The 12,138-nt window shown below is 44.3% G+C and overlaps 1 protein-coding gene across 12 annotated transcripts in view; it reads left to right on the top strand.

Moving 5' to 3' along the window:
- Nucleotides 1-12,138, top strand: part of THRB (thyroid hormone receptor beta) — a 395,093-nt gene extending 382,955 nt beyond the window's left edge. For all 12 annotated transcript variants that reach the window (XM_061194742.1, XM_061194736.1, XM_061194743.1 and 9 more), the window contains 2 exons: nucleotides 2,911-3,169; nucleotides 7,333-12,138. In XM_061194742.1, the coding sequence (XP_061050725.1) occupies nucleotides 2,911-3,169; nucleotides 7,333-7,574 (501 nt within the window). In that variant the 3' untranslated portion in view covers nucleotides 7,575-12,138. The remainder of the gene's footprint in view (nucleotides 1-2,910; nucleotides 3,170-7,332) is intronic.

The raw sequence follows: 12,138 nt of genomic DNA, 5'->3' as shown, positions 1-12,138 counted from the left end.
CACTGGGTTGAGTTTGTTTCCCTGGACCTCTCTTGGTCCTCTCTCTCCAGGCTGTGCCCTCTTTTCTCAGTCCCTGGTGTCTGGAAAGAACTCTGTTGAGTTTGCTAGCTCTACAACTTGAGCTAGCCTATCAGTCCTGGGTTCCGCTTTGAATAACCACCAGAAAATGTTTTTCAGAAAGTGTAAAGCTCATGGAAACCAGCCTCTGAGAGATATGTCAGTTAAAGAAAGAAAAGAAGCCTTCGCCACCACCAGCCACAAACACATCATGCACTTATGTCCTTGGCAAGGCTGAGGGCTCAGCACGCAACTTTTCAAGCACGGGTTGTGGCGAGCTTCTCCCTTCAAGTTTCCCTTAGGAATTTACATCTGCTTCAAAGTCATGATTTCATCTGTCTTTCAACCCTGATATTTTGTAGTCTCCAAACTGAAAAAAAAAGTGGGCGGGCGGCTACTTTGACAGCAGAGATGCGTACGTTTCTGGTGTTTGTGGCCTCCTGACGGCCTTTACCCTTTGACACCCTCTTTGGAACGCCAAAGACGGAAGTGAACTGTGGAGGCCCTGAGCTACCTGTGGAGTGGGCTGGAGACCCCAGGTGGCCTCGGGGACCAGGAGTTTCGTGCCAGAGGCAATCTGACGCGTCTGCTGTGCAAATCGCACTCGCAATAGTTTTCTGCTAAGATCCATGCCAGCCTGCCAACCGAGGGCTTCGAAAGATCTAACGTCACTGCGGGCAGAGCTGCCAAAAGCGCACATAAGAATCACTTGTTAGAGTGCAGGGCACTGGCATCCCTGCCAATCAACCCGACTGACGCTCTCCCAGGAGCCAGGCAGAGTCTATGGGAGGCCCCTGCCTCTCTGCCTGGCAGGCCCTCTCTGGAGCGTTCTCACAATGGAAGTATTTTGGCAGGTGACTAAGAGATTGTTTGCCCACATGCAGAAACAGGCCTCAGCAGGATCCTGCAAACCCCTCTTAAAGGAAAAGGCATCTGGCCTAGTTTTTAAACCGTTGGTGATCCTTGACAAATCCTTATTCTGCTTTTATTGAAAATTTTAACTCTTAGACAGTAAGTTTTCAAACGAAAACTTCTACTTCATCTATAATCAGACTTGGCTACCAAGATGGGGCCTGCCCGAGTCTGCATACTTTGTGACAGCTTAAAAAAAAAACAAAACAATGGTTTTATCTGAGTAGTCATTTCTCTTTGCTACTCTATGTCCGTGGTTCTCGAGAGTGGGCTCCCTGACCCGGGTGCGTGGGCATCACCTAGGAACTCGGAGAATGCAGACACCGAGACGGCAGGGCCAGCAGCGTGTGTTTAACAAGCCCTTGGTGACAGTGATGGGGCTGCAGACAGGACCGCTGCCCTCGGCAGGAAGGCCAGTGTCCACCCACTTCAGCCAACTGTACACTTGCCTGTAGAGGATCTAGCTAAGCTCTGGTCTCCTGTTTCCTACCAGGCCCCAGGGCCAGGAATCCAAGGATGTAACTGAGGAGTACAAATTAGACCCTAATTAAAAGCAAATCACAGTCATTTTTTTTAATGAGTAGGAGAGAATTCACATGAATGGATTCCAGAACCAAATACAAAATGCCTTTTATTCTGTAGAAAAAGCAAAGCAATTCGAAATTAAACAGTAAGGTGGGTAGGTTGAGTTAGTAAAAAATATGAAATATCCCATATTTTCAAGGTAATTCAGTAGTATTACTTTCAGTCTGACATAATATCCTAAATTGAACTAGTCAAGTGTTGCCAAGAGTATTTCCCAAAAGAGAACTGGTACCTGCTTTAATGAAGAGTTAGAAATTACGTATCATTACATGTTCATTGTTTACGGAAACGCACACCCAACGCCCTTCAAAGAGCGAGCTCTCCTCTTCTCCTGGCCTTGGATTCTGACAGAGCTGGCTTCCACCCCTCGCCTCACCCACAAACACTCATGGGACTCCCTAGCATGTCGCTCGATCTCTCAGTGCCTGAATTTCCACACCTGTCAGTAAAATTGGAATTAGAATATTTACCTCACTGCATTGCTGCGAACATTAAACAAGGTGATGCATGTAAATCTTAGCACGATGCCCAATTCATCAAAAACACCCATTAACTAATAGTCTTTCAAACTACTTTGATAATGGCACTTAATTAAACATTCTCCCCCTCCAGAAAATCAAACTCTCATCTTTTATTATTTCTCTTTGCAAAGTTTTTTTTTTTAAGTTTATTATTAATGTTGTTATCACATTATCACAAATCCTAATTACCAGGGCAACCAAATGAGCTTAAAATGAGATTACCACACTGGCGGAAAGATCCAGCGTGTGGAGTAATTCTGGTGCCCGAGGTGCTGAGGAGAACATAACAACCTAGGAGCCAGGAGGTCTGGATTCTGGTCTCACCTCTACCTCTGGCTCACTCGGTGACTGAGCAAAGCTGGGACATCTCTCGGTCTTGTGGGTGACATGCATCTGTAAGCGACCTCCTCGTTCTCGGTCTTTTAAGAGATTTGGGGAGCAAACTTGCTTCAAAAAACAGAGCAGGGCAGTTGCCAGCTAAATGGTGGAGTCAGCTGTTGACTGTTAGAGCTACCAGACCAAAATGGGGGTGCATTTAGGCAGGTCTCAGTTGGTGTTGTAATAGACACCCCCATGACTAGCACAGTTCCATGTGTGACTGGAACATAATGCAAACGACCAAGATTAAAGTTGGTGAAGATTACGAGCAGTTTGGAGTATGAAAAATGGTTGTGGACGTCTGCAGCCGAGCAGGAAGGGAAGTCCACGGGCTCACAGAGGGCAGGACGGGTGCTGCTTGCAGGGGACTGTTCCCGTGGCCCTGAAGGTCCCGCGTGCGCTTCCTAACTGGCATTTCTCCGCTTGCTCCTTGCTGACGTGCCCTGGTTCTTTTCAGCTGCCATGCGAAGACCAGATAATCCTCCTCAAAGGCTGCTGCATGGAGATCATGTCCCTTCGCGCTGCCGTGCGCTACGATCCAGAAAGTGAGACTTTAACCTTGAACGGGGAGATGGCGGTGACTCGGGGCCAGCTGAAAAACGGGGGTCTCGGGGTGGTGTCAGACGCCATCTTCGACCTGGGCATGTCGCTGTCTTCTTTCAACCTGGATGACACTGAAGTCGCTCTCCTTCAGGCCGTCCTGCTGATGTCTTCAGGTGAGTGTGCCCAGACTGGGCATCCAGAGAGCTCGCACTTGTCTGGTGTGCACTCAGATCACTTGATGAGTTTCTGGTCCCCCGCCGTAGTTTCAGAATCACGTCTCGCTCCCCTCCAGGGGGTTTGCCGACGGCCTGGGACCTGAAGGAGGGTGTCAGGCTTCTGATGCTTCCTGCAGTCTCCCCACGTAGTGGGGAGGGAAGAGAGGAGCCATGCTAAAGACTCGATGAAATGGTCCACCTTCAGTAGACACTGCCCGGCCTGCCTGGGGCAGTTGGCCAACCCTGCCCCCTTCTGGTTTTGTGTGTACTGGACTTCGCACAGGATGCTGGTGTCACTCATACCCTTATCCTGTGTGGTGGACAGGCTCTAGCACGGCCTTCCCTTTTCCTCCTCTTCTGACGTTCACCCCCTCCTGTTGAGTGTGTGAGAGCCCATGACTTGCTCCACTTAGAATCTGGGGAATTCAGTGTCACCCATGTGACTGCGTTACATTATATTAGACGCGAGTCCCTCTTGGGAGCAGATGTGCTCTGACAACTCTCCTTGCTCAGGTGACAGGGAGCTGCTTGTGGCCCCTGGAAGCCGAGGGCAGTCTCCGGTCGACAGCCAGTGAGAAGCCGGGGCCCTCGGCCCATCAGTAGAATTATCCTTAAAGAAATACAATGTGTAACTCATCTAAGGCCTCCCTGTGTGACCTCGAGTGAAACTTCTAGGGTCTCTGGCCTTCAGTGTCCTTTAAAATAAAGAAATTGAACAAAGTAAGTGCAGAGCAACATCGTGTTGATTTTCTGTTGAGATCAAAAGTTACAGGAACCTGTGGAGAATTTATCTGGCACATGCAAAGAGAGAGAGGAGACGGGGAACAGAAGGGAGATTCAGCAGAGCCTCAGAGCAGCAGCCTTAAATATGAAGGAAAACACGAAATTAAACTGCACAAATTGTAATTTGAGCTGGATAGCAGATTCCAAAAGCCAGCATATTTTGTTTAAACTCAGAAGGGTGCATTGAGACAATAGCCCTGATTCTTCCTTTCAGATTAAGCAGGACCCTACTTAGAGTTTTACTAATACAGATATTTCAATAACTAGACACGTGAAGCATGAATGTATTTGATCAGAGCCACAACCTGAGGAGAAGTGGGCAGGGGGATGGTAGGGCTCCCTGGAGCTGTATGAGGAATTCATTCAGGTTTATACATTTCTTTTTTTTTTTAATTTTTATTGAGGTATAATTGACATATAACATTGCATTAGTTTCAGGTATACAACATAATGATTGGATATTTGTGTATATTTCAAAAAGATCGCCACAGTAAGTCTAGCTAACATCCGTCCCCATATATAGTTGCACATTTTTTTTCTTGTGATGAGGACTTTTACGCTCTTAGCAACTTTCAAATATGCAATTACAGTATTATTAGCTATAGTCACCTGTACATTACATCCCTATGACTTATTTATTTTATAACTGGAAGTTTGTACCTTTTGACCCCCTTCACCCATCTCACCCACCCACCCCCATCCTCTGGCAACCACCAGTCTGCTGTGTCTATGAGCTTGCTGGGGTTTTGTTTGTTTTTTAGATTCCACAAATAAGTGCGATCATACGGTATTTGTCTTTCTCTGACTTATTTCACTTAGCATAATAACCTCAAGATCCATCCATATTGTTGCAAATAGCAAGATTCCATTCTTTATGACTAAATAGTATTCCAGGGTGGGGTGTGTGTGTGTGTGTGAATCACGTCTTCTTTATCCATTCATCCATCAATGGACACTTAGGTTGTTTCCATAATTTCGCTATTGTAATAATGCTTCAGAGAACATGGGGGGGGGGGGGTGCAGATATGTCTCTGACTTAGTGATTTTGTTTTCTTCAGATAAATACCCAGAAGTGGGATTGTTGGATCATATGGTAGCTCTATTTTAATTTTTTGAGGAACGTCCATACTTTTTTCCACAGTGGCTGTACCAACTTACATTCCCAAAAATAGTGCATAAGCGTTCCCTTGTTATTTCTTTTCTTTTTGATAATAGCCATTCTGACAGCTATGAGGTGATATCTAATTGTGGTTTTGATTTGCATTTCCTTGATGATTAGTGATCATCTGGGCATCTTTTCATGTCCCTGTAGGCCATTTGTATGTCTTCTTTGGAAAAATGTCTATTCAGATCCTCTGCCCATGTTTCAAGTGGATTGGTTGGCTTTTTGCTATTGAGTTGTATGAGTTCTTTATATATTTTGGATATTAACCCCTTATCGGATATATGATTTGCAAATATCTTCTCCCATTCAGTAAGTTGCCTTTTCATTTTGTTGATGGTTTCGTCTGCTGTGCAGAAGATTTTTAGTTTTACATAGTTCCCCTTGCTTATTTTTGCTTTTGGAGTCAAATCCAAAAAATCGTTACCAAGACCTAGGCCAGGTAGCTTACCACCTATGTTTTTCTAGGAGTTTTATGGTTTCAGGTCTTACATTCAAGTCTTTAATCCATTTTGAGCTAATTTTTGTATATGATATGAGACAGGGGTCCAGTCTCATACTTTTGCATGTGGCTATCCAGTTTTCCCAACACCGTTTATTGAAGAGACTGTCCTTTCCCTGTTGTATATTCTTGGCTCCTTTGTCGTGAACTAATTGACCACATATGCATGGGTTTATTTCTAGGCCTTCTATTCTGTTCCATTGATCTATGTGTCCGTTTTTATACTAATACCATACTGTTTTGATTACTATAGCTTTGTAATATTATTGTAAATCAGAGAGTGTGACCCCTCCAGCTCCGTTTTCCTTTCTCAAGATTGCTTTGGCTATTCGGGGTCTTTTATGGCTCCGTACAAATTTTAGCGTTGTTTAATCTATTTCTGTGAAAAATGCCATTGAATTTTGATAGGGATTGCATTGAATCTGCAGATTGCTTTGAGTAGCATAGACATTTTAACAATATTAATTCTTCCAATCCATGAGTATGGGATATTATTCCACTTTTTGTGTCTTCTTCAATTTCTTTCATCAGTGTCTTATAGTTTTCAGTGTATAGGTCTTTCACCTCCTTGGCTGAATTTATTCCTAGGTATTTTATTCTTTTTGATGCAGTTGGGAATGTTATCTGCAAATAGTGACAGTTTTACTTTTTCCTTTGGATTTGGATGCCTTTTATTTCTTTTTCTTGCCTAATTGCTCTGGATAGGACTTGTAATCCTATGCTGAATAAAAGTGGCAAGAGTGGGCATCCTTGTCTTGTCCTCTATTTTAGAAGAAAAGTTTTCAGCTTTTCACCATTTAGTATGATGTTAGCTGTGGACTTGTCATATATGGCCTTTATTATGTTGAGGTACAGTCCCTCTGTACCCACTTTTGCAACCCAGTTGTTTGCAGCCTAGATATTCCCCCATCATCCAGCCTTCTTTTGACATCCTTTTATCATTTTTTTGAAACTGCCTTGATTCCTCTCCTACATATTGTGGGAAGACCAGTGGTTCTCCCAAGACTTGGGAAGGCTTCCTGGGCTGTACATGGTCATGGTCTCCTCTAGCTCCAGCTTCCCACTGTGACTCTTCTCTGCACAGGGTGATCCTAGCGTGGCTCAAGTCCCCTTTTCTTTTCATTTTAATTTCCCAAGACACCACCAACCCAGGGCTGCTACGGTAGCAACCAAAGGTATAAGGGACGGGAAGGTAAACAACTAAAATTTGATATTGTGCTGCTTTGTCTTCACCAGCGTTTCTTCCCATCGGACATTCCTCCTCTGGCATCCAGGCCTCCTGAGACCTTCGCAATCTCTTTTCACACCTCTCTCTTCTCTGCATGTCCATGCTTGTCAAAACCCTTCCTCATTATGCGGAGTATTTCAGCTCTCTAGGCAAGGCTTCTCTTTCTGTACCCTAGGAGGGAGGTATCGCCCTTCACACCCAAGGAGGTGATTTGTCTAAACTAGAGACATTTATCTGAACAAAGCATTGACTCGCTTCATGTAAGTTACACCACTCCCTGGTACCTTGGTCCCTGATGCCCCAGAGTTCCTATAGCCTCCATGCCCATTCCTAGGAGTTGAAAGTCCCCAGATCGGCCCACTTCACACTAAAGGGCTTGAACTGGACCAGGCAAGCCTTCTCATTTCTGCCTCCAAATTAACCTCCATCTTCTTTCTTCCCCTCAGACCGCCCAGGGCTTGCCTGTGTTGAGAGAATAGAAAAATACCAAGATAGCTTCCTGCTGGCCTTTGAACACTATATCAATTACCGAAAACACCACGTGACTCACTTTTGGCCAAAACTCCTGATGAAGGTGACAGATCTGCGGATGATTGGAGCCTGCCATGCCAGCCGCTTCCTGCACATGAAGGTGGAATGCCCCACGGAACTCTTTCCCCCATTGTTCTTGGAAGTGTTTGAGGATTAGACTGACTCATTCTCATAATTCCAACAGCACTGCTGGGTGTCATTTCATTCCATTGCCTAGCTCTTTTTTGTTTGTTCCTTTATTTCTTTGTGTTGGGAGGGATTGTTTGGGGGAAAGGGGAGGTAGTCCTTGGCCTAGACATGGATGAAATTGCCCCTTGAATGCGGGTACTTGTAACTACTGCATTTTGTTCTCCAGTCCTTTGATGTGAATGCTTTGGAGGTTTTACAGTTGTGGAGGTGGCAGGGGACAATCATTAATTCACCAGCACCAAGCCATCACCAGCTCCCATCTGTCCCAGTCAGAGACTGGAGCAAGCAGAATGGTGCGGCAGAAGACTGAAGAAGACTTAAAACCAAGACAATATCGTCATCTTGAACCGATCCTGATTTTTGCAGCACTCAGATTAGCACATTGCAGACCGCCTTTGGTTAGATGTGGCTTTCAGCTTCCTAGGGAAAGGTCTGAACCAATTTTTATCTATTCGAGAGCATGCTGTTTTCAGCACTCTTTATTCTCTCTTAGCAGCCTAACCTGGAATGTATAGGAATATTTGTTTCCCAACAATTAGCTGTCCTTTCACTATAATTGTTACAGTCCTATGATTTAATTCAAGTTATACAAGGGCAGGACTCAAAGATGTGCAGGTGTTTGACTGATTGAGGCCAACTAGGAAAATCATTTCTTTCAGTAAGCCCAAAGAAATTCGAAGTCTTCACGAATGTCAGTGACTCAACAGTTTCCAAAAATTCACCTAGTGTTACCTCATAGTAAGAAGGCTTCTTACAGTTTAGGCTCAGAGAAAATTCCCACAAAAATCAAACCTATTTTACAGTGTTGTCGCCGTTCAATGACATCTGGCCCCTCACCTCCCAAACTCCTGAAGTTATTCAGCCTGATTGCATCTCTGCTGAGCCAACAACAAATGTCCCTATGGATCAACCCTTCTAACCAAGAAGCGATAACAAGCTGAAATCTAAGTCTTGTTCTGGAGGGATGCCGGGGAGAGATTAGTGCGGTTACGTGCTAAGTTGAAGGAAAGGCAGCGCTCTTAGAGCCTCCTCTCATCCCAATGCTCTGAGGTTGCTTCCTTCTGGTCTTAGATCCTGAAGCTCTTTGCTTTACTCACAAGTGTGTCCTAGGCCCCCTTTTCCCTCTGACTCTGAGGCTTGGCTCTCACCAAACAAAGCCTGGTGCGGCCACTGACCCTCTCTGTGCCTCTGATAGCCTTGCCCTGAAAGACACTCAGCAGAAAACACCTGTAGACCATGCACACGAACCCTCACTCACCCTCCCTGCCCAACCAGCCTCCCCAGTGACGAACGCTGGAGTAGGGTGTGCCCAGACGGCAAATGGTGCCCCTGGTCGCTTCAACGTCAGAAGATGGGCAAAGGATATACCCATGCAATCGAATGTATCTCATTCTTCACTGGCATGGTAGACATAAACTATTCCTCTGCCTGCCTTGTACTGCCTTATCCTGGAGGTATTTGGGAAAATAAGCCATATCAGTGAAACTTGCCTAAAAACCATGTGGATTAATTCTTTTTTTAACTGGCCCAGAAGTCAGGGTGCCTGAGTTCTAGTGTGTGCTGTCAAGTGGTAGATTTGTGACCTTGCGTCTTGGTTTTCTCACCTGATGAATAGGTCATGAACTCTAAAATCCTTCGCATCCTTAATATTGTACTAGTTTGGGGGACGGGAGAAGGGGGATCAGGTTCTTTTGACGGTTTCTTTCACATTCAAATTTCTAACTTTATTAGACAGAAATTATGGCCCTCTTAACAGTTAAGGAAAGTATATTTGGTGTTGATTCAAAATAGGAATTTGACATACTTCTCATCAGTTATTTAGAGAAAGGCATGATGGCTTCGGGAAAGGAGGAAGAACAGCATTAAAAATCCCAAGTGTGACCAGAAATAATCTGGGAGGAAAATGATTTGTTTAACCTTCTAAAGCAATTATACTGGCTTCTGGGGAGGAAAGAAAACAAGAACAGCACTATGGAACTTGCTAACCAGAGAAAGGAAATAGGTGGAGAGGTTGAAATTATGAACATGAAGTTCACGGGCAGACTACTGGCTTTGACTTATCTACGGTGTTTTGGTTCTGTTTTCTTAGGCAGCCTCTAGCCAGTCTCCTCAAACCCTCATGTTAACATCTCAGCTCCCTCCGTTGACTCTCCTTGGAGAACTACTCTTTGAAACATAAGCGCTTCATCACCTTCTCTGCTCCGGGGCAACTCTGAGAAGCTTTTCAGGGTGGGGCAATTTTTCCCTCCGAAGGGAAGGAGAGAAAAGCAAGCAGGGGGATCCTGGAGGTTCTCCTCGGTCAGCAAAGCTCCCCAGGAAAGTCCCCTCAGTTTGTTTGACAGAGATTCCCCAGTGCATCAGACACCCCCAGATTCAGTGTAGGTACAGAGCCTGATCTAAAGCTGCAATGGAATACTTTAGGGATTAACATGATTGGCCATTGGCCCAGCAGTTTGGTAGATCTACAGCGACCCAACCAGCCCCAAGTAAGTATGTTTGACCCTTGGCTCCCTACATGATTGCCTTAAACAGGCAAACCCCGATCTAAAAATCTTGTCGAAGGCTGACTACTTTATGCTGAGTAGGACAAGGCTTCAGGTACTTCAGGTTGAAAGGAAAGGCCGTAAGGACTGAAAGCACAACCCCAGTGGTCAAGGTGACTCATTCCTTCTGTAACTGATTGAGGTACTTAGAGCACCTCAAGACTCCATCCTATAAAACTCGATTAGGAGGGATCTGCTCTGGATTATTTTAAACATTTTTTCTTATGTTGTCCAGACTTTCAAATCAAATGTGGACTGACTGAAACCCTTCCCAGTGGGGAGACATCCCAGTAGAGGAGAACATACCGTGCAACTGGGATTCCTATTTATAAATCACTTAAATTTGGGGTGTCTGGTGTGTGTACGTGTGTGTGTGTACGTGTGTGTGTAACCCTCAAGTGTACTTTGCTCTTCAATTAGACGTGAAGCATTTCTAGAAATAGTGACAAAAGTTAAGATCTTTTCTTCTTTACGATTCTGCTCAAAACACCACGTGCCGCCTCCGAGCTTTTTCTAGCCACATGAGCCTCGGTCCTCAATGGCACACTTGCCGTGTTGCTGCCTCAGCCCTGTGATGCCTCTCACCTGTGCCCCAAGAGACGCCTCTTCCACCTGCAGCGCGGTCATCGGGGTGGACCGCCCAGCCCGGCTCCACCCCCGCGTCGCCTCTGAGTGAACAGGGGTGCAGGCTTGGCTCCTCCTCAACCCTAACCCCCCTCAGACCCAGCCTCCACGAACTGCAGATGCCCTCAAAGCATGTCACTGTCCGTGATAACATTTTTATTCTATGGACCTCTAACCCATTCGTGTCATGTTGACCTTTTGCTGCATGAGTCATAAAATATGAAACTGGTCGTATGGTTTTTGAAACGTAGCCAGCATTTGTAAGGCTAAACCTTTTTCATAAACTGAATTGAAGTGAATAACCAGGCCACAGTTCCTCTTCAAAAGGAGAACGCTTACAGACATTTGAGTCTCATTGTCCTTTCCAATGGCTACGGCATCAAGGTTCTAAAATAAGCTCGTAATTTTTCCTGTTATTTTAATAATATGGAAATATTAGCATAGTGTTTCTTTTGATAGGGACAGACTATAATCCATATTTAAATTTTCTAGAGAAGAAATTTTATTGTACTGTGATGTAGATATTTATTATCCAGGTAAGGATTTGCCCGGTGTGTATTTTTTACAATTGAAACATTTTACTTTAATCTTTAAAAGAAAAATAAAAACTTTAAAAACACACACACACACACACACACACAAAAACAGACTAAGGGGAAAAAAGGTTTGGCCTTATCACAGAAGTTTTACTGTGCTGTACAAATGTTTGCAAATGCAAAAAGTGTGCATTTCTAGTGTGTTTCTACATTCATTAATGCCGCCTTCAAGAGCAATATCGTGCAGGTAAAATGCTGTTTGTGGCTTTCTGTTGCACAGTTAAAGCTGACCCACCTTATGCACAAGACAATCAGATATAACTCTGTCCTCCTCAGGATGCAGATAATACCCATGTACGTTACGGAGCACAATGCAAGACAAAGGAAGACACTTTGATTACATGTGTATTGCTGACATAGACGATATCAGGGCATGCATGAGTTGACATTATGCCACTCCTTTCTTTTGGTTCTTCCTAATTGGCATTTTTCATTTGATTATAGAGCCAAATTAGTTATGAAGCCTTTCTTCAGAGAAAACACCTTTTTTTCCCCCATCATGTTTTCATGTCCTGAGAATCAGAAAAATTCAACAGAATAGGAAAAGATTTACAGTCATCGGAAGATTTGTTTTGCAAACGGTGTTAAGTGATATTGCTAGATCGGTAATATGTTTTTCAGCCTAAAACTCTATTGAAATCTGTGATCAAAATGTTTTAAACTATCCAAAACGAAAATTTGTATATTTGGGAAAAATGGATTTTTACATAGCTTTTGTATGCAGATATTAAATTGTAATTATGACTATAGCGGGCATAGATAAACTCAT

This window comes from Eubalaena glacialis, chromosome 6, assembly GCF_028564815.1.
Source record: "Eubalaena glacialis isolate mEubGla1 chromosome 6, mEubGla1.1.hap2.+ XY, whole genome shotgun sequence".
In the NCBI taxonomy this organism is placed as follows: Eukaryota; Metazoa; Chordata; class Mammalia; order Artiodactyla; family Balaenidae; genus Eubalaena; species Eubalaena glacialis.
Note: the sequence above shows the minus strand (reverse complement) of the source record. Positions and strands in the feature narration are given on the sequence as shown.